At 48.7% G+C, this 23,133-nt stretch overlaps 1 protein-coding gene across 3 annotated transcripts in view; it reads right to left on the bottom strand.

Moving 5' to 3' along the window:
• Positions 1-3,341: 3,341 nt before the first annotated feature.
• The window catches only part of LOC140404415 (uncharacterized), a 61,804-nt gene continuing 42,012 nt past the window's right edge, over positions 3,342-23,133 (bottom strand). For all 3 annotated transcript variants that reach the window (XM_072492928.1, XM_072492931.1, XM_072492929.1), the window contains 10 exons: positions 22,212-22,366; positions 19,650-19,783; positions 19,466-19,530; positions 17,855-18,000; positions 14,974-15,098; positions 11,594-11,652; positions 10,137-10,282; positions 7,665-7,786; positions 7,453-7,542; positions 3,342-6,022 (listed from right to left, as the gene is read on the bottom strand). In XM_072492928.1, coding sequence (XP_072349029.1) covers positions 5,999-6,022; positions 7,453-7,542; positions 7,665-7,786; positions 10,137-10,282; positions 11,594-11,652; positions 14,974-15,098; positions 17,855-18,000; positions 19,466-19,530; positions 19,650-19,783; positions 22,212-22,366 — 1,066 coding nt within the window. In that variant the 3' untranslated portion in view covers positions 3,342-5,998. The remainder of the gene's footprint in view (positions 6,023-7,452; positions 7,543-7,664; positions 7,787-10,136; positions 10,283-11,593; positions 11,653-14,973; positions 15,099-17,854; positions 18,001-19,465; positions 19,531-19,649; positions 19,784-22,211; positions 22,367-23,133) is intronic.

A 23,133-nucleotide genomic window follows, 5' to 3' on the forward strand; every position in this document is an offset into this window, starting at 1 on the left:
CAGGTTCGAGTCCCACCCCAGGACTTGACAGCCGAGGAAGGCGTGTTAGTAACGCGACCAAACAGGTTGAGGGTGTCGACCTGCAAAATCCTTCCAAACACGCCAATGGCTGGCGGTAAGAGCGGGAGAGACTCCTCATCAGTCACGCTTGATGTGGAGTGGGATGAAATCTTTAAAGGCCTTTCAAATGAAGCTATGTATGTAGAACGTAAAAGACATAAAGGAGCAATCACATCGCTGGAAGTGTTCTGTAGGGTCCCTAACAGTCTGAGAGAAATAAAAGAGCAGATATGTAGGCAGATTTCAGAGAAGTGTAAAAATAATAGGGTAGTGATAGTGGGGGATTTCAACTTTCCCAACATTACGCCGGTAGTCACAGTGCGAAAGGTTTAGAGGGAGTGGAATTCTTAAAATGTGTCCAGGAGAATGTTTTAAACCAGTACGTAGAAGGCTCTACAGGAGGGAGGGGCAGGGGGGGGGGGTTAATTTTAGGTAACAAAGCTGGGAAAATGGTTGAAGCATCAGTGGGGGAGCATCTTGCAGACAGCGATCATAACTCTGGTAGATCCAAGTTTTTTTTATAGGAAAGGAAAAGGATGGGCCTGAAATCAAAGTTCTAGGAGACTGAGGAGGGACATGATTGAGATGGAAAAAATTATGAGGGGCATAAATAGAGTTGACAGTAAGAAACATTTCCCCTTGGTGAAGGGATCAATGGCCAGGGGGGGGCATAGATTTATGGTAAGGGGCAGGTGGTTTAGAGGAGATGTGAGGAAAATCTTTTTCACCCAGAGGGGGGTGGGAGTCTGGAACTCGCTGCCTAAAAGGGTGGTGGAGGCGGAGACCCTCATAACATTTAAGAAGTATTTAGATGTACACTTGAGGTACCAAGGCAGACAAGGCTATGGGCCAAGTGCTGGAAAATGGGATTGGAATAGTTAGTGGTTGTTTCTGACAGGCACAGACAAAATAGGCCTTTTCTGGCCTGTAGACCTCTATAATTCATGACTCCATGACTAGCCAAAAGACTGAGAAGTGGTCTGGGCCAAAATACTTTACTGGTAAAATATCTGAAAGAACATTACAAACATTTCAGAACGATACAGGGAAATTGGAGGAAGGTGGCTTGTATATGGTGAATATCATGTATCACAATTGTATTGTAGCACATTAAAATGCAACTTAATCGATGACGACAACTTAAATACCCCATTGAACTATTTGTAATGACCATTTTGAAATGTCTGTAATGTTCTTTTGACTTCATTGAAGCACCCCAGAGGGCAACATGATCTATGTGGACAACCTGGATATCATTGTACTTTCTGTGTCGGCCATTTTTAAATGTTTGCAATGTTATTTCAAATACCTTACAGGTAAAGTATATTTTCTCAGAAGGGAAAAGGTGTGCTCATAATGCTATCTATCTACCATTATACCTCCGGGACATGCATGTAAAAGTGACGGGCAGCATGGTTGTCACAGGATTGGAGGGCCGAAGGGCCTGTTCCTGTGCTGTACTTTTCTTTGTTCTTTGCGTGTTGCCACAGCAACGGAGATGCCATGAGTTAGCTATAACACACACCCGCCACACCTATTTTACATCCGACCCTAATCTAATGAGATTTGCATGAAATTTAAGCAGAATTTGGAATTGTCAGAATGGACTGCATTTTGAGGTCTAACTTCTGCCCCTGCCTGGTCTTTAGCTCCAATATATCTCTTTTTTCTTTAAAACGTCAGTCTTTCTTCTCTGCGTTATTAATTCTGTCAGCTAACGTCTCAGCTATTCCGATAGGAACCCGTTTGGTATCGATTCCACAGAACCCTTAACTAAATTATTTCCTATGGGTAGCGTGATGTCATCTCCTCATGGTTAGACACCACAAGCATTCTGATGCATTGTATATTAAATTTCATTCTATGCGCCAGCCAGACTGAATTATTACCATTGCTTTCTTCGTCAAAGAATTATTGTGGAGGTTTAAATGCCATTGTATGAGAAGCATTGTAGTCTCTGTTTTTTATTAATAATTAGACGACGTGGGTGTTTGACAAGGCCTCCATTTATTCGTCACACCTAGTTGCCGTCCAGAGGGTGGTGGTAATTTTGTCTTTGAACTGCCACAGTCCTGTGCTCTCTGTGCTGTAGAATTGGGACCCAATGACAATGAAGGAAATGCTGCAAACGTTCCAAGCCTGTGTCATAATATACACATCAGTATATGATGGTGCAGAGACACACACTGACTGACACACTGCAAGACCAATCAACACACACAACACAGCAGCCAATTGCCAGTTAGGGCACGGTCACTATAAAGACAGAGGGCACTAGTTTTCCCGCTCATTCGGGATGCAGCCTCTGAGAGAGAGAGAGCCCGCAGTCAGTAGCACAAACATCCACCATGTGCTAGCAGTATAGGCTGGTCAGGTTAGGCATAGGTCTTCAGTCAATCTAACATAGTGTCGACCCACAGTGCAAGTATGTTTAACAGCTCTTAGTTAAATAAAATAGAGTTGTACTATTACAAGTGTTGGTAGCCTGTCTATGTTACTGCTAAGGTAAACGCAGTCTCCACAGATCCAGACCCATCAGTGGGTACAATTTTGTCCTTTAAAAAGCAGTTAGACAGTTACATCAGCAAGGTGGGTATAGAGGGATATGGGCCAAATGCGGGCAAGTGGGACTAGCTTAGTGATAGAAACTGGGTGGCATGGACAAGCTGGGCCGAAGGGCCTGTTTCCATGCTGCAAACATCTATGACTCTATCTAACTCCTAAGAAAACTGTCATAAACGTAAGTGGAATTATTTACATATACACAAGTTAAACTTTACATCGCATCTCACTCCCAGTGTAGACTCTACTGAGAGGATAGGCCTCACCAGGCCCTGACTGGGGCCTACTTTTATCCCAGGGTTTAACAAGCCTCAGGTGGTGGGTCTTCGCCCCTACCTGGGGAACTCTTATTCAATGAGCCCCGTTGGGAGATCAGTCCTTGTTTTCTCATGATCCACATGGGGTTATATCGAAAACCTTGAGTGGAACTGAGGGAACATTTTTGCTTCCATGCGTGTTTGGCATACAAGTACAGCCCAGGGCCCTACCCAGCCCAACATGATGAACACTTCAGATAATATCTAACTAATAAGCCTCGGGCGAGTTTCAGATAAACAAGTCACGAAAGGAGTCAGAGTTCTCTGATTGCTGACGGCCATAAGCGACAAAGGTAAACAAGTAAGCTTTGCCGAGGGACCTCTGGATAGATTTTGATTTGAGAGACACAAAAATAAAAGATTCACTTTTAAAGCCAAAGGATTAGCTGTAAATGTCAACAGTCCTGATTTGTAAGAAATATTTATTTAATAGTATAATGCATTTACACAAAAAAAAAAATCACATGAGGTCTGAAAAATATATCTTTTGGATTACATGTTTGTTTTCAATAAGGCACTTAATACGCTTGGAACTCTGAGAAGTATTTTATAAAGAAACCCATGACTTAGTGCTTCAGACGAGAAGAGTAAATTAAAATAAACACTTGCATACTTTGCTTTTGGCCAGGCCCCTTAAAATGTTACTTTTTAAAAATTAATTTTAGCATCCGTGTCTGTAAATTCATTCGTGTCATTATCGAGAGGGTAATGAAGGCAGATGCTTGAATTCCCCCGATTTGTGTGGTAAAATGTGGCGGTGTCTCCTGGTCTAGTCTCCGCTGCCACAAAGCAGTAGACGCTGTGGCAAGCGCCCTGTGCACATTCTATCGCGGAGACCATTGCTCAACAGTGACTCCACTGCAGAACAAACAAGAGGGCGGCTGGAGATCTGAGTACGTGTGGTGCAGGCGACGCTCGGCAACAGAACGAACCAAGGGCTGGGCCACAAAAACAAAAAGAAGTTCAAATACTTTCTGGGAAGTTGTCAAACCGGATATGCCGCTGGAACCAAGCTCCGCTCAACAAAAGTTAGTTCGAGCTTGTTCCATCCAGTTCAAATTGAAAACCAGCCTCGACCAGTTATGAACCAGTTGTGTCCTGAGATTTGTCGAGGGGATTTGTTCAGTAAAGTGCAGGTTTTAAGTAACTGAGATTCTTAAGGAATGCTAGTCACAAAAATCTATCTCAAGGCATTTTTCGTGTGGACATCAAGATATATTTTGTGACTAGTTTATTTTACGTTGTCCAAGCATATATACAAATTAAGTTTTCTCGGACAGCCCTGAGCATAATGATTTCGAATTAAAACAACGGAAGAATGCTTTTGTGATGAACACTAAGACACAGGTCTCTATAAGTCCAGCACTGGAATGGTACAGTCTAATTTGGAATCCAGTTCCATTGATAACATATGGATACATATCCCACATTTAAATTAACCATCTCATCCTTGAATGGTCACTGGCCTGAATAGAATTTCACAGTAACTGATCACAATACATAATATAATAAAATAAAATCCTTAAACATTAGCACAATGCATGTCATGAAGTAAGTAATTGCCACAAAGCACCGTGTGGTCAGCTGTAAACTTTGGTTAATCCTTTTGGTGCAGAGTAAAAGCACTGACAACGTGGGTGCGCCTCGTATCATTGGCGCATTCATGCCAGGTGCCTGGGCCTTGCATTTTTATATTGGCGCAAGAGCGGTTAACGCGAAGCTCCTAAATTCCTCACTTTGCTATTTAAACACCTGCCCCCTCGCAGCATTCCAGCTGGCGGATGCACCCTCACACCTCAGCCCCGAGGCCTGAGCAAGATGGCTCACGCAAAGGTTCCCCCAGATACCTGCAAGCATTTCTGTAAATATTTCTGAGGGCCCCTTTGCGAATTAAGATAAGCTTGTGATGCGTTAGGTTGCGTACAAAATGTTGGCCACAAGTCAGTTCGTTTAGCTCTTTTTTTTTTTTGCAAAAGGGGATCTCCACTATCAGCGTCCCGTCGCTAAATTCACCTTTCAAAGGGGAATCTTGGTTTGAACAATCTCCTTTCCGATGAGGCTACTTCGGTTGTTTAGCTTGTTTGTTGTCCTCTGGGCTATGCAATGCCTCCCATTGTGCCTTGTGGCCAAAGGGAAACTAGGACAAGAGGGAGAGCAGCATCATGTGCAAATGCCATCCGCTCTCCGAGTAGCGTAGAGAACATTTGGTTGCATTCAAGCTGTCCTTTTGCTCGAGTCCCGCTCCTGTGTTAATGGGAGACAGCGGGCATCGGGATTCCACAGACAGACTCCTTGGTGAAACGATGCCTAGCGGGCTGCCCTGGTTACTCAAACTCTTGAAGTCAGAATTCCCGCTCTGTTCCGCAAGGTTTCACCGCACGCGCAACATCCTCATTTCAACTTCATGCTTGCCGCTGCGTTCGGCCACAAACCTGCATTCAACTGCTGTACTTTACCCCCTGGCGACCAACCTTGGTGCCATTGTATCAACAGTATTCACAGGAGATCTAGGCTTTGCCCTTGCATCAGTGCCGGAGATACGATACTCTTTAGATATGGCTACAATTTAATGAGTGCTCATTTGCCACTTGATAGAAACGGCTTATAATAATAGAGGTGAGCAAACATCAATTGGCTTCTGAGCACAGAGACACACAGCGTTGCATGATTTCCTCCGAGTCTGTTTTCACAAGGAACTTCATTTATAGCGACGCGACTTATTGACTACAGAAACACGAAGGAAGTAATTATTAGCTGGGGGGGGGGGGTGGAGGTTTAAAAAAAATGATACAATGCACCAATGCAAAGGAAGATTGGATTGGCCCTTCCCAGGCAGCTTCACTAAGCTTGTGTTTTCCAGTAAGGCAGAAGTGTTCATTGGTTAGGTCAGTCAACGTCCATTTGGAAAAGCTTATTGTGTCAGAGTAATGCTTGAGCAGCACGATTGTACATGCGCTGAGGTAATTTGGGCAGTCTGTTAGATGTACTTTCATATGTATTCATCATCGTCCATGTCAGATTGCGTCTCTCAAACTGAAGTTACTCTCCGTGACTTCTTGTCATTGAAAGTTGTACGATTTCCCCTGAATGGAGACAAATGAAGCAGGGTTAAGACATTGATGCCATTGGCTGATAATGCTTCCCCCCCCCCCAGCAGGAGCCAGCAAGGTTGATCTTCGTGGCCACGAGGTACACCGGACCGAGGAGCAAGAGTAAACCGTTCGACCCTTCGAACCGGCTCCACCATTCAACATGGCTGGTCTGGGGTGGGGCGTAACTTCACTTCCCTGTTTGTATCCCCCCTCAAAGCCCCCCAACTTCCAAAAACCCAACCAACAAACCCAGTTCTCTATAAACTCAATCCCTGTCATTCTGAAGGCAGTGCCTTCAGTCTTAAAGCTAGTGAGGGTCCACGCGGGTTCCACAAAAGCAGCAATTAAAACTGTTTTACCCTTGGCCCTTCTCAACAGCAGCAACATTTATTTATCTAGTGCCTTTGAATCATAGAATTTACAGTGCAGAAGGAGGCCATTCAGCCCATCGAGTCTGTACCGGCCCTTACAAAGAGCACCCTACTCAAGCCCACGTATCTACCCTAACCCAGTAACCCCCACTTACCCTTTTTGGAGACTAAGGGCAATTTATCATGGCCAATCCACCGAACCCGCACATCTTTGGACTGTGGGAGGAAACCGTAGCACCCGGAGGAAACCCACGCACACACGGGGAGGACGTACGAACTCCACACAGACAGTGACCCAGCTGGGAATCGAACCTGGGACCCTGGAGCTGTGCAGCAACTGTGCTAACCACTGTGCTACCGTGCTGCCCTTTTTGTGTGGAAATGTCCTGAGACACTTCCCCTGTGCAATACATCAGTGCATGACATTCGGACCCCCATTTGTCCCGGTGCCTGTCTTAAGGCACAGGAGATTCTGCCCCCTAGTTGACCTCTTGTTAAATATACTGTGACTTCCTGAGTTGCGCAGTGTGACCCCAATTGACCACTAAGTTCAGCCTGCGCCACACTGCAGTTCAGGAAGAAATGACCAGTGTGCCCACTCTCATTTACTGCCCACATCTGCTGTCCGCTCCAAACTGAGCCAATAGCGGGCCTGCCCAAGAGGGCGCATTTACATACAGTAACATTCAAAGAGCAATTGACATTCTGGTCATCACTGTGGCACAGTGGTTACCACTGCTGCCTCGCAGCGCCAGGGACCCGGGCTGAATTCCGACCTTGGGTGACTGCCTGTGTGGAGTTCGCACGTTCTCCCCGTGTCTGCATGGGTTTCTTCCGGGTGCTCCGGTTTCCTCCCACGTTCCAAAGATGTGCTGGTTGGGTGGTTTGCCCCTTAGTGTCCAGGGGATGTATTGGGTTGAGTGGTGTTACAGGGATAGGGCGGGGAGTGGGTCTGGGTAGGGTGCCCTCCGAGAGGGCCACACATGGCTTCCTGGTGCGGCGTAGGGATTCTATGGTTCTCGGCGTGGCCAGACTGAGCAAGACACTTACCCCAAACATTGGACGTTTCATGTCCACGTCATCCGGAGTTTCCAACTTGAAGGCATTTGCCACTTTGGAGCAGTAACCGGTCTTAACAAACTGCAGGGGGGAGGAAAAAAGGGAAGCATGTTTAAGTTCTCTATGCTTTGTTGCAAATACTGCTGTGATGCTTGCTTGCTTGCATGGACAGATGGCCAGAGCAGAGGATTTCACAGACTTACCAGGACGACAAGGAACGGGATTGCAATGATCGCCAAAATGCCCAAAACAATGATCGCAATGGCAAATCCTGGGAAGGGCTTTGGTGGAGTCGGCCGGCTTGGCCCTGCAGGGGTGCTGGGAGCTGTGAATAGAAAGAATCTTGTTCAACATGCCCTGAGTAATGGTCCTCGCAAGGTGACGCAGTCAGCAGCTAACAGCACACAAGACAGAATTGAATTGCCTGTTCCGCATTTTCCCTCAAACCTATTTCAAAAAATGCGCGCAGTGGTCCCTCTTAAATCAGTCACTTTTCCTTTTTAATCTTAGCTGAGGTTCATTCACTACCCATTTGAGGGCAATGCAGGAATCGCCAATGGTCTACGGCCTTGAATGGCTGCCAACAGCTCAATTTTGATGGTTCAACAAAAGCAGAATTCTAACCCGTAATCCAATATTGAACATTGAATAATTGAATATCAACAATCGATCAAAGGGAAGTTCCTCTTTGTTGGATTAAGGTTGTGGTTTTCCTTTCCATTACAAGACATGTTGGGTATGATTCTCTGTTCCCCCAGCCACGTGTTCCTTGGCGCCACGCCATTCGCTGCTGGCGGGATTCTCCATTCCCGCCGCTTGTCAATGCGAATTTCCCATGCCACCGGGAAACCCGCGGGCGGGGTGCGTCGTCAACGGGAACACAGAATGCCAACGGCTTTAATGCTGAATGGCCCCTTAGTGTTCAAAGGGTTGGGAGGGGGGCCGAGGTAGGGTGCTCTTTCAGAGGGTCGCTGCAGACGTGATGGGCCGAATACATTGCAATGATCCTATGGATTCTAAGGAAACCTAGGCCCACTCCCCCGCCTCCCCTCCTAACCCCACTTAACATTTGGACACTAAGGGGCAATTTATCACGGCCAATTTAGTAGGGCAGCATGGTCGCACAAGTGGATAGCACTGTGGCTTCACAGCACCAGGGTCCCAGGTTCGATTCCCCGCTGGGTCACTGTCTGCGCGGAGTCTGCACGTCCTCCCCGTGTCTGCGTGGGTTTCCTCCGGGTGCTCCGGTTTCCTCCCACAGTCCAAAGACGTGCAGGTCAGGTGGATTCGGAGAGACCAAATGCAGACTGGGTGATCGCTTTGCTGAGCATCTTCGGCCTGCGTGCATTCAGGTCCCTGACCTTCCTGTCGCTTGCCATTTTAACAACAGACCCTGCTCCCATGCCCACATGTCTGTTCTTGGCCTGACATACGGGGATAGGGTGGAAGTGAGGGCTTAAGTGGGTCAGTGCAGATTCGATGTGCACCCTTTGGACTGTGGGAGGAAACCAAAGCACCTGGAAGAAACCCACGCAGACACGGGGAGAAATTCGATCTCCACACAGGCAGTCACCTAGCGCTGTGAGGCAGCAGTGCTAACCACTGTGCCGCTGTGCCGTCCAATTGAAAGCCATCACAGAACATTTTTTTTTTAAATGCGGCAGGTTTTCCCCCACCTGTCACCCCTGTACTTGCTGACCCGCCTTGGCTCCTAATTCAACGATACCTCGAGTTTATCATTCTTATCCTTGTTTTCAAATCACTCCGCTGATTCACTGCCCCCTACTTCAATCTCTTCCAGCCCTACCACCCTCTTGGATACCATCTATTCCTCTATTTCTGGTCTCTCGCGCATCCCTGATATTAATAGTTCCACCTTGCCTTGGCCTTGCCTTCAAATTATGTTTGCCCTCGGCTCAGGGATTCTCTTCCCAAACCTGCGCGCTTCTCTCGGCCCCGCTTTCTGCCTTTAAGGCGCCCCTTAAACCAAAGGTGGTTTCCCAGTAGCCCCCCCCCCCCTCTTCCCCATCCGGCTGCTGGGATTGTTTGGTTCCGCCAAAAGGCAATGAACTATTGGCTAGGCCGCCAAATATCCTGCAGTGGGCCCCCACCTTGACGGGGCGAGAAAGTCCCAGCCCAGGATTTTGGCCACCTGCCATGGCGTCACCTCAGGTGTCAAGGCGTCACATTTCATCAATAATGCTGCTTTGACTGACTTGATTACATGAAGGTGCTTTAAAAGTACAGGTTTGCGTGGTATTTTTTACCACAAGCTTTACACCTACCAGGCATTTGGCCTGATTGGCACCTCACGCTGTTTCCTGTCCGTTCGAAAAGGAACAAACGCGAAGCTCCGCAGACCAGCACGAGGGAAACAATTGCCCTCCGTTCTGGGTTCACTCAGAGCTGGTGAGGCGCAGTCCGCCAGGTCGCTACCCATGTCGCGACGGGGCATCGTCACCTCGTTACCTTCGAGTGACCCATTCGGGACATGCACAGCACTGCGAAACTAAACAGGCGGCTGTCAAGGTTAAACCACCCATGTGACACCGGCCCCAGCCTTTTTTGTCATTTCAAGGGCAGCGCAAAGGACAGCTCCTGCTTCTTTCCCTGCAGTAATGATCCGCGGATAAATACGCCAAGAGAAGAGGGCGCAAGTTTGCGAGTTCACGTACGTGTGCCGGTAAGGAAGTTGGTGTCCAAAGCTAAGTTGGCGCGACTGAATGCTGCCTCGTTTCTGGCGAGAGTAGTGATAACAGAAGATCTTTCTGTTGTTCCACTGTTGAATACTCCTACTGCTTGACTGATAACGGATCCAGACCTACAGATTTGCAAAGAAAAATAAAGGTGTTGACTGCAGAGTTCATTGGCAAAGGCACTATTTCCTCCCTCTTTCTTTTTTTTTTGAAAGTGTTTTTATTGGGGTTTCACATTTTGCATTTCACAATTCATATGTTATACTTTCCATAACCCCGTCTCGAAAAGAGGGAATAAAAATAAGACAAGAAATAAAAGGACAGGCAGACGTCAGTCCAGATATTCGCAAGCTATAGCTTTCTCTCCCGCTGTGGCCGTGACCCCCTCCCAGTTTGGTCGGTGCACCGTTGTTGCGATTCCCAGTTTGGCCAGAGCGCATATTTACAGGTGTCTACCTACAGATTTGGTCCCTTGTCCCTCTCATTTTCTTTGCGTGTTCTCCCTCTCAGGTCTCCCCCCCCCCCACCCCTTTCCTTTTCATCTTTATCCCATGGCTCGCTTGTGTCTCACCCCCCCCCCCCCCCATACTCTATTGGTGGCCACGAACAGATCTCCACGCTCACCAACTTGTTCCTCCCTCTTTCGATGGACTGTGTTCACTTTGCCTTTAAAATGGCGACCACGAGGGTCAGCACGCGCCTTTACTTCTTTTGAGGGTGGCGCACTGATTAGCACTGCTGCCTCGTGCCGCCGAGGACCCAGGTTCGATCCCGGCCCCGGGTCACTGCTCCATGTGGAGTTTGCACATTCTCCCTGTGTGTGCGTGGGTCTCACTGCTGCAGCTCAAATAAATGTGCAGGGTAGGTGGATTGGCCACACAGGGGGCAGCACTGTAGCACAAATGGTTAGCACTGTGGCTTCACAGCGCCAGGGTCCTGGGTTCGATTCCCCGCTGGGTCACTGGCTGTGCGGAGTCTGCACGTTCTCCCCGTGTCTGCGTGGGTTTGCTCCGGTTTCCTCCCACAGTCCCAAAGATGTGCAGGTTAGGTGGATTGGCCAGGATAAATTTCCCTGAGTGGCCAAAAAGGTTAGGAGGGGTTACAGGGACAGGGTGGAAGTGAGGGCTTAAGTGGGTCGGTGCAGACTCGATGGGCCGAATGGCCTCCCTCTGCACTGTATGTTCTATGTTCTAAATTGCCCCTTAATTGAGGAAAAAAAAAGAATTGGGTACTTTAAATTTATTTTAAAAGAACAATTTTTTTTGCAGAGGCTGAGAAAAGAATTGACCGTTTTGGCTTCATTCTCGCCTGCACAACAACTTGGTCTTGCTGGACACATTCATGAGAAATGCACTTTGACCACCGCAGCACGTACAAACATTAGCTGCCTTTCATATTCTCTACCTTTGCAAGTGATGAATGAGAATGGTCTTTACCTGAATTCGTTGATGAAGAGCTCAATGAAGTCACGATCGTTGGCAAAGATTCCATTGACCTACATCACAAAAGGACAATGTCAAATCATTTGACTATCCCAAGCAGTGCACCGGCTTCAAACTCAAACAATCAGCCCGTGCGCAGAACTTAAATCTTTTGCTTTAATTGCATTTGTTGCTGTCTTTCAGAAGACGGGTTTGCCTGTGGTTTAAATTACTCCAATAACCAATCCGCTGATAGGTTTTTTTCCCATTTGAAATGAAAATGAAAATCGCTTACTGTCACGAGTAGGCTTCAATGAAGTTACTGTGAAAAGCCCCTAGTCGCCACATTCCGGCGCCTATTCGGGGAGGTTGGTACGGGAATCGAACCGTGCTGCTGGCCTGCCTTGGTCTGCTTTAAAAGCCAGCGATTTAGCCCAGTGTGCTAAACCAGCCCCAATTTGTTGATGGGATGTGGGCGTTGCTGGCTGGGCCAGCTTTTGTTAACCATCCCTAACTGCCCCTTGGGAAGGTGGTGGGTGAGCCGCCTTGTTCAACCTGCTGCAGTCCATGTGGTGTAGGTACACCCACAGTGCTGTTAGGGAGGGAGTTCCAGGATTTAGCCACGGCCACAGTGAAGGAGCGACCGATGTATTTCCAAGTCGGGATGGTGAGTGACTTGGAGGGGGGTGGTGGTTTTCCCAGGTACTTGCTACATTTGTCCGTCACGATGCTAAACGGTTATGGCTTTGGAGCGTACAGTCTAAAGTGTTTGAGGATGTTAAGTATCGTTCACTCCCCTGGGGGATTTGTATGATTAAAGAGGGTATTACAAATGCTTGCTGAGGTCACTCAGGTATTTTGACCATGAATCCAAACAGTATCTGAGGTGGTTTTATTGCTCCTGATGCAGAGCTTTGCATGATGGGAGGCCACCTGGGGAATTCAGCGATAGGGGACAACATGCGTATCCCCTTCATGATTTGACAGACTGAAAACCCATATGTGACTCACAATGGAACATGTTCACTCTGAAGGGAGGGGGTCAGCGATGATATCTCTTAAAACTGAATAGTTAGCATGCCACTATAGTATTTTTAAGTAAGTTATTTTATTAAGGTTTGAGATGAATTATAGGACTGAATAATCATTACTAACCATTAAACATGTATTTTTAGGACATAGCAGTAATAAGTATTCAAATGGGATTTAGGATAGCTAACTTGACCAAAAGGACATTACTTCTGACATCCTGGGTGAAATTCTCCGGAAACGGTGCGATGTCCGCCGACTGGCGCCCAAAACGGAGCAAATCAGACGGGCATCGTGCCGCCCCAAAGGTGCGGAATGCTCCGCATCTTTGGGGGCCGAGCCCCAACCTTAAGGGGCTAGGTCGGCGCCGGACGAATTTCCGCCCCGCCAGCTGGTGGAAAAGGCCTTTGGTGCCCCACCAGCTGGCGCGGAAATGACATCTCCGGGCGGCGCATGCGCGGGAGCGTCAGCGTCCGCTGACGGCATTCCCACGCATGCGCAGTGGAGGGAGTCTCTTCTGCCTCCGCCATGGTGGAGACCGTGGAGGAGGCGGAAGGGAAAGAGTACCCCCACAGCACAGGCCTGCCCGCGGATCGGTGGGCCCCGATCGCGGGCCAGGCCACCGTGGGGGCACCCCCCGGGGCCAGATCGCCCCGCGCCCCCCCCAGGACCCCGGAGCCCGCCCGCGCCGCCTTGTCCCGCCGGTAAGGTAGGTGGTTTAATCTACGCCGGCGGGACAGGCATTTTAGCGGAGGGACTTCGGCCCATCCGGGCCGGAGAATCGCGCGGGGGGGCCCGCTAACCGGCGTGGCGCGATTCCCGCCCCCCCGCCGAATATCCGGTGCCGGAGACTTCGGCAACCGACGGGGGTGGGATTCACGCCAGCCCCCGGCGATTCTCCGACCCGGCGGGGGGTCGGAGAATCTCGCCCCCTGTCTTTGTGAAACAATTCAGGGTGCTGGTTCTGTTGTTCTGTTTCTCACAGTCAGCACAGGCTGCTGGGATTGTACACAGCTGTCAGGATGAGGATCAATCATGCGCTGCTTGCGATTCTATTGGGTGAAGTTTAAACACTTCTTGCAGTTCTATTGGATAAGTTTAAAAGTAGCAGCTTCAGGGATTAGATCGCATCCAACTGGGGTGGGCTATTGATTTTTGAACATTCTATAAATACTGTGTTCTGGTCTTTGTTCGGCAGAACAGGTCTTGGCCGATATCCAGTCTGTTCTCCGTGTACACGTAACAAGCTTGATTAAATAGCCATCTTGTTCAGATTGTTGTGTTTGTTCCTCTCTGTACTGAGCTGAGCCACAGCATTAACCCCACGTGGAAGCTGACTCAATACACAGGTCTTGAAACCGCTCCTGCATCAACCTCCACGGTGGAATTCAGAACCACATTGAGAGCTCTGGCCTCCCCCACCCTCATGTTACCACCCCCACCCCTCGTCCCATCCATTACAACATGAACGAAGAGACAGCCATGTAGCATGGTGAGCGGCGACTCTGTATTAGACAGAGTGCCTTGGGCATGGCCTTCATAATGCTGAACCTCAATCCAACCCCAGTCTGAATTCCAGATGTGCGCGCCTGCTGCCTAAAGCTTTGCACCGTGAGAACTATCCAGCAAAGCTGACCTCAGACAATCTGCAGGGTTGTCGCTTCAAGGTGGCAGCCAGCCGGTGCTGCTGCACCCAAGGAGTGCCATAAAGTGGTCAGAGGGGCTATTTTCCTGTGCGAATCGAGATCATGCCTCACACTCCAAGCGCGCCTCTCCCAAAATCGTGAAGCCACTTCCTACCATTTTCCACCCTTTCATTATAAAAGATGGAGACCCGCATGGAGCAGATTCAAAATTCCCTGCCTGGTGCTTGTGATGAATAAGACTGCCATGGGACTGGACAATTCGGTCAGATAATATCACAATTGTCGTAATTGCAGAGTGTGAAATTGGTGGATTGGCCATGCTAAATTGCCCCTTAATTGGAAAAAAAAGAATTGGGTACGTTAACTTTATTTTTTTTTAAAGTTGCACTGGAGGCGGGCGCGAGGTGTTGGTGGTGGTGCGGGGTTCCAGCCCTTCCCGACTGCAGGATCTTCCTGGCCTGCTGAAGATGACCACCCCCCCCCCCCCCGCCCCCCCCGCCCCCATCCCCAACGCCCCTGCGGCAGGTTTCCCCGGTGTCAGGGTAGGCGAGCCACATTGACATCAGCGAACCCGGATGATGCCGACGGCACACCACCGGAGGGGAAGGGGTGCCGAAAACCCGCCCTGCGGGGTGCCAGAAACACGGGCGTCGTATTATTAATCCAATATCCTGCAGCTCGGAAGTTTCACTTTACCTTCAGACGGTATTCAGTACTCACCACGTTTGTTATATTGGCGTTCAGCCCTCTGAACCGAGGACTTGACCTGTTGGTCAGACTGCTGGTAAAAGTTAGGTCTGGAAACCGGAATGGCAGTTGGAAATTATCGACTGTGAATCTGTCACCTGAGGAAAGATCAGAGTATATCAGGCCCATCTTCCCCAGCAACAAAGCTGTTCTTTTACATTTGCAACATTCACCCCACACAAACTGGAAAGGCGTCTGCCTGGGCCGGGGAAAATGAAGGACAATTAGGCATCGGCACACTGCAATGGGAAACTAAATTGGTGGGGAATGACAAGTGTATCACAGCCACACTTTTCCCTATTTTACACTGCTACGAATGTGAAACTTCACCCCCCCCCCCCCCCCCCCCCCCCCCCCACCAGACGCAGTCCAGTCTCCTCGCGTTCCTTAATGTACATTATGGCTTCATTTCTTTAGTCCAGCAAATCATCTGATTTATTTTCGGAAATCGAGACGGCGACTGGGAGGTAAAAGAGAATCTTCGTGAACCAACTCCACAGAGCAATCCAATGGCCCAATAGTTGTAGACTGCAACTACACTGTGACGGCTGACATGCGTAATTGAATCGTAATAATCTTCATTGTCACACGTAGGCTTACATTAACGCAGCAATTAAGTTACTGCGAAAAGCCCCTCGTCGCCACATTCCGCCGCCTGTTCGGGTACACTGAGGGAGAATTCAGAATGTCCAATTCACCCAACAAGCACGTCTTTCGGGACTTGCGGGAGGAAACCGGAGCGCCCGGAGGAAACCTACGCAGGACACGGGGAGAACGTGCAGACTCCGCACAGACGGTGACCCAAGCCGGGGATCGAACCTGGGACCCTGGTGCTGTGAAGCAACAGTGCTAACCACTGTGCGGCCATGCCGCCCATACAAAATGATGCCAGCGAAGCTTCTGGACAGTTACACAGCTCCCCGTCAGGGAATTGAACCACGACCTCCTGCACAACAGGCGGGGATACTAACCACTATACTAACCAGGAACTATAAGGACCATTTGCCTAGCAGTCACCATGGGAGGGGCACTGATGGACAACGGGGATCTTCCATGGTAAGGGATCTTCCACGGTAGACGCTAAGCACACATACATTAATCTCATCCAGCTCTATTCCACCACTGTCATAGCTCCTTCCAGAGGGCCATTAATTGGACATGCAACCTTGAAAGAGAATGAGTTCCTTGTTGCAGTTTTCTACATTACGACAGCGACCGCACTTCAAAAACATTTGATTGGCTGTCAAAACGTTCAGAGGCAACCTGGGGTTTAAAAAGGCGCTATGTGAAGGCAAGTTCTTTCCACATTTGTCAAGAAACAATTTTCAATCGCCTCCACATGGGATGCTGTGAACAGGTTTCTTACTAGCAGGAGACGGTTTGGGGAATGGGGCAAGCATCTCGTCCGTGACCGATGCTCAATTACAAATAGCAAAAGTGTCACACATCACTCCAATCTTCTCTTTTACCTCGCGTGAAAGTCAGATAAAGTGTGAGAACATTAGGGAAGTCGGTCCACCCCAACAGGGATTATGGGGAGAAGGCAGGAGAATGGGGATGAGAAACATATCAGCCTTTTTTTTTTAGGATTGAATGGCAGAGCAGACTCGATGGGCCGAATGGCCTAATTTTGCTCCTATGTGCTATAGCCTTATGGTCTAATATTCATTCTGGCATTGACGGTTCTATTCCAATAGATTACGGAATCATAGAATTCCTACAGTGCAGAAGGAGGCCATTCGGCCCATCGAGTGTGCACTGACCCTCTGAAAGAGCACCCTACCTAGATCCACTCCCCAGCCCTATCCCCATAACCCCATCTCACCTGCACATCCTTGAACACTAAGGGTCAGGTTTTTTTTGCATGGCCAATCCACCTAACCTGGACTGTGGGAAGAAACCGGAAGAAACCCATGCAGACACAGAGGGAAAGTGCAAAGTCCCCACAGACAGTTACCTGGGGCCGGAATTGAACCCTGGTCTTTGGTGCTAACCACAGTGCCAAGATGGATAGCATTCTTGACCCTTAAGTCAGACAGTTCCAGCCCCGGCACCTGAGATCCGAGCAAATGGCCAGGGTAGTATTGAGGCGTCATTTTGCAGACCTGACGTTGGGTTGCCAGTGGCTCAGCCGTTAGCAACAATTTGAACTGATTTGACTCTTAACCATCCCATGATGCTTCGCAGGCAAGATAACAAACTGTGACTGCGAAGCCGTGTAAAGGCGGACAGGTGAGGTCAAAGAGGCAATTTGTAAGGAATGTCTGAATGGATGGGGAGAGCGAGGGAGCGAGGCTTTCAGGTTTAACAAGAGAGTTCTATTCAAAATAAAGAATTTCCCCCAGTGGCCTGGCCAACTGGGCTTCAGACCCCTTTGAAATGGTCTAGCAAGCCGTCCGGTTCAAGGGCAACTCGGGATGGGCAACAAATAGTGACACCTTGACCGTGGATCAATTGACATAAAGTCCCATCCGTTTCACTAATGTCTTCCAGGGAAGGAAATCTGCCGTCTTTACCCGGTCTGGCCTACATGTGACTCCAGACCCCACAGCAACGTGGCTGACTCTTAACTACCCCCTCTGAAATGGCTGAGGAAGCTGCTCAGATCAAGGGCAATCAGAGAAGGGCAGCTCATGCTGGCCCAGACAGCAGCGGTCACAACCCCGCGAATGAATCGAAAAAAAAAAGTCATCAGTCTTCTTTGGAATCTTCCTGTGTAAGAAACGTTGCCGTGGGGGACCTGCATAACAGCAACCTCTGGACTCGAAATCGATTTACCTGTGCGCAGCAAGATGTTTCTGGGTAATGTGACAGGGCGCTGTACACGAACACTAATGTGCAAACGGACACTTACCGTTTACTTCAATGGAGGATTTGATGATGTCGAAATTTGAGGTGCTAACATTATTCGCGATCAGATTCCGCAGCATCGGTCGATCTTCTAATCTGGTCGTGTTAATCCTGACTCTTGCATTCACCAGCACCTTTGCCGCTTTGTCACTGAAATGTGAGCAGAATCATGACAGTTGATTGGTCGCTGGGTTGCTTCCCGTTTGCTAAGTCATTTCACATCCCTCCCCAGAGGCCCACTCATAATATTTTATTAAATAAGCGTCAGGACCGGAATCAAAAATTCGAGGAAACTCGCATTTGTAAAATATAACTGTTGCTCCCTGTTTTTCAGTGAAGCATTTGTGTTTTTCTGCAGGGCAGCTCAGCAGGATGCATATCTTAACGCATCAAACCCATCGCGTATCGTGGTGCGGTCCACATAGAGCGGAATTTTCTATTCTCTGCACAGAGTGCTGGCTGGGACGGGGAAGCCGGCGTCCGGCTCGCAAGCTGCACGTGCCGGATAATCCAGCGCTTTGTGCCGGCGGCCGGGAATCCCGAGGTCGGACGCCCCGATCTCCGACAGAAAAAACAGAAAATCCCCCCCACATGCACAAGGGGAGCACCATTCCCCCCACCCCCCCAACAGGCACATGGGGAACTCCGTCCCCAACAGATAAGGGGATCCCCTCCCAATGGAGCTTCCCAGAATTCCCCTGGGAACTGCGTCCTGGCTCTTCTCCCTGGGGACCACGTCAGGGTGCAATGCTAATTTTAACTTCTGTGTACAGTAGGAACTAGGAGAAATCCTATCAACCATCCCTTTCACACATCCCCCAATTCTCCGGGCAAACCTAATCTCCAGGTTTTTAAGTTGCCCCAACAGAGTGACCAACACATGGCATGTGCTAAGCTGGGCGGTGCTTAAAAAAGACAATTGCCACAATATGTCTGTGCAGTTTTTCCTGTAGAATGAATTGAGGTAGTCTTAATGTCTGTAATTATCATACGACTGGAAAGCAATCTAGGAGTAATCGCCCCCATGAGGCCCACGGGGATACCATGACTGATCTCCTTGTGGAACACCTGGAATATGAGCTTCCCCTCTGGTGGGCGGAGGCCTGTCCAGCTGGGGCCTATAACAATCTAGCATAAAGGCCGGCATTGACAGGGACTGGCATGTCGGTTGTCCCCACACAGGTCTGTGTAATGTAAACAGTTCGCTGCCGTGGGCAGACTTAATGTGACCAAGATTAAACGCTACCTTACTCTTAACCATTGGCTTCCCGTGTCTTAACAGGAGGGATGTAGGAATTGGGCAGGAAGGTGGATTTGAGGTCAAGATTAGCCAAGATCTAATTGTTTGGAGGAATGGCGGGGCGGATGGAGATTTCCATTCTTAACTTGAAAGTTCTGAGGTCAGTTGACAAATCTGACTGGAATTTGTTTGTTCGAGCACCACGTTATTTGCCTCCAAGTTGGTGGACTTAATCAAGGGGGAAGTAGTGAGTGTGGCCATGTGTCCCTGTGTTGACAATGGCCCCATCAATGAGGAAAGACACTTATTTGCTGAAATATTGATCCTTGCTGTATTTGGCTGTGCAAACCTCTTCAAGATGAAAGTGGGACATACCTGAAATTGACCCTCGAATTGGGCAGCACATTTGGGTCAAATCTTGACTTGAGAAGTGTTTCAAGCTGTGGAACCAAAACAAAAAGGTCAGTTGGACAAACTTGCATCCTTGACCCAAGGCTGGCTTGAGATATCCAAAGGAGGTTCTCTGAAACGGAAGCGTTGGAAATCTGCTTTTACGTACCCAGGTAACAACTGCATTCCTCAGCTGCATGAATTCACTCGAAGCGTTATTGGTGAGGCTGGCGGTGAACATTTTGTTTTCTATCAAGAAGGAGATTTTCAGATCGATCGGCTGCAGATTGTTCAAAGTGATATCTGAAAAACAGAGAATGGATATTAAAGCGTGGTCCGATAAGTAGACCATGAAATGGCATAATTCCCGTGCCCCTGGTACGGAATCTCAGCAAATGGGAATTCTGATTGGGAAACCTGCAGACACAGTCCGGCAATTGAATTTTTCATTTCAGGACAGGTTCCTGGGTAATGTGGTGCCGATTTCCCAGTATGTATTCTCCTCTTCAAAAGGAAACCAAGGGTTGTGGGGCTGGGATTTATCCAGCCAGAGTTCTTGTGAAATGCCCGGAAGAGAGTGCCGGAGAATTACAAATCCCGACAAAGGGTGGCCACTAAAATAGGCTTTGTAATACATTAATATGCACAGAATTGGCCCCAAATGAAGCTGGTGAGGCAATCTAGAACGAGAGGTCACAGATGTAAGTTGAGAGGTGGTAGATGTAGAACCGAGATGAGGAGGAATTACTTCTCGTAGAGGGTGGTGAATTTGTAGAACTCGCTGCCCCATAGGGCTGGTTTAGCACACTGGGCTAAATCGCTGGCTTTTAAAGCAGACCAAGGCAGGCCAGCAGCACGGTTCGATTCCCGTAACAGCCTCCCTGAACAGGCGCCGGAATGTGGCGACGAGGGGCTTTTCACAGTAACTTCATTTGAAGCCTACTTGTGACAATAAGCGATTTTCATTTCATTTCATAGTGCGGTGGAATCGGAAGAAGCAGATAGATACATTTCTGATTTTTAAAAATGGGTTAAAGGGACATGAGGAACAGGTAGGGAGGTGGATTTGAGCCCACAAACTGATTGAATAGCGGAGCAGGTTCGAAGGGGTGAATTGCCTACTTCTGCCCCTAGCTCCTATGCTCCTTAACACTGGGCGGAATATTCCAGCACCTCCTGTCAGCAAGACTTTCCGGACCCACCAAAGTTGTAAATGGATTGCCACAACGGGCACCGGGAACCCCGCTGCGGCAGTGATGGCAGGTCTGAGCGGCAGGCGCTGATAACATCACATGGAAACACTGGTTGACGTGGCTGAAGAAAGATTTCGACACTTGTGATTGGGAACAATTTGCAGAATGCACGGTAATCACTTTAATATTTAATCAAAGCTGAGAAGGACTATGCTCTTCCAGTGCAGGAATTGGCCAATCAGCAAACTGGTCAATGCCAGTGTTTACACACCACAGGAACATAAGAACCAGGACCAGGAGCTCCGCCATTCAATAAGTTCATAGCTGATCTCCTCTCGGCCTCAACTCCACTTGTTCGCCCAAACTCCAGAACCCTTCAACCCGCTACTAATGAAAAATCTATCTTCTCCTTAAATTTACTCAATGTCCCACCATCCATCGCACTCTGAACATAGAACATAGAATAAACAGTGCAGAAGGAGGCCATTCAGCCCATCGAGTCTGCACCGACCCACTTAAGCCCTCACTTCCACCCTATCCCCGTAACTCAATAATCCCTCCTAACCTTTTTGGTCACTAAGGGCAATTTAACATGGCCAATCCACCTAACCTGCACGTCTTTGGACTGTGGGAGGAAACCGGAGCACCCGGAGGAAACCCACGCAGACACGGGGAGGACGTGCAGACTCCGCACAGACAGTGACCCAAGCCGGGAATCGAACCTGGGACCCTGGCGCTGTGAAGCCACAGTGCTATCCACTTGTGCTACTGTGCCGCCCAGAGGGGTAGAGAATTCCACAGTATCACGATCCTTTGAGAGAAGTAATTTCTCCTCATCTCTGTTTTAAGTCAGCTATCCCTCATCCTGAAGCTATGAGCTCTTATTCTCGATCGCCCCAAAAGAGGAAACATCCGCAACAATTCCTTTTATCATCTTATACACCTAAATAAAATCTCCTCTCGTTCTTTAAAACTCTAGAGAGTATCGGCCTAAACAGCTCGATCTCTCTTTATAAGACAGGCCCTCATCTCTGGAATCAATCCAGTGAACCTCCTCTGAACTGTCTCCAATGCAGCTACATCCCTCCTCAAGTAAGGGGAACAAAACTATACACAACTTCGCAACTCCTTCCCTTCCAACCCTGCCTCACCTCTACATTATAGTTGTTGTTTGTATTGGAAAGGGTATTCCAAAAACTCCCTGTGACCTGACTAGACACGGAATGTTAGCCATGTCCATTATGGGCGGCACGGTGGCGCAGCGGTTAGCACTGCTGCCTCACAGCGGCGAGGCCCTGTGTTCGATCCCGGCCCCAGGCCACTGTCCGTGTGGAGTTTGCACATTCTCCCCGTGTCTGCGTGGGTCTCACCCCCACAACCCAAGAAATGGGCAGGGTAGGTGGATTGGCCGCCCTAAATTGCCCCTTAATTGGAAAAAAAGTTTTAAAAAGCTATGGCCATTATTGTGCCATGCTTCACAGCTACAAGTTGCAGCAAGTCGTACATTTTGAGATGTTTTGTAACACCTTATTACTTACCACCAGACTGGATAGAATCCCGAATAATTCTCAAGTTCCCTAAATTTGTGCTGTTCTGCAGCTCACTGTCCAATATTTTCACTGCTTCCGAAGGAGATAACGGAACTGCGTCTAAGTTGTAATTCACGCTACAACTTGCAATAACGGATCCCTCCCTGAAATGAGGCAAATCATAGAAATCCTGTTAAGATAGTCGTCGTCGCAATGAATCTTTTAATTCTGCATCCAGGATTATCCTGAGAGCTGCCGCGTGAGAGCTTTCAAACCGCAAGTCCCGGTCGGCTTTTGAATGGTCAATCTTACTTTTATTTGTTTTATTTCGCCCCAGCACCAATTGCCGCAACACATCAAAATATATCTCCCCCCCTCACCCCACGCCACCCCACCCCGTCCTGCCACACCCCTCTTATTCCTAAAGAAAATGGCCGAGAGTGCAAATCGAATGGGAGCATCAATGATCGGTGACAGTGATTATGGGCGATGGGCATTGCGTCACATTCTGATTGAGAGTCCTGGCTATCCGTTTGAGAATTAAACTTTCATTATTCCTTCATTGGGCAATTCCGTGTGATGGGTATCAACCAAAAAACTTTGGGCCTCCTTTTCTTAGGTTGTCCCCCTCATGATCCATGTACGATTGAACTGGGAGGTCAAGTTATCTTTGGACAACTCTGGGGGGATTTCTATCAAAAGTGACAAATATTTGGACCATCTTCCTTAGGGTGGCTTCCCCAGCGAGAGTGTTACTAGTTCAACTGAGCAGGAATTCTGCACAGGTATTTGCAACTACAGGAAACACAGGTTGGGATTTTCCAGTCCCGCCAATGGGCTGCCGAGCCACCCGTCACAACGGAACAGGAAAATCCAGGCCATGGTTATCTCTCGACAACCCGCTCCTGTGGTCTGGAAAGCTTTGGATTTT

Source organism: Scyliorhinus torazame, chromosome 30 (genome assembly GCF_047496885.1).
Source record: "Scyliorhinus torazame isolate Kashiwa2021f chromosome 30, sScyTor2.1, whole genome shotgun sequence".
Classification (NCBI taxonomy): Eukaryota; Metazoa; Chordata; class Chondrichthyes; order Carcharhiniformes; family Scyliorhinidae; genus Scyliorhinus; species Scyliorhinus torazame.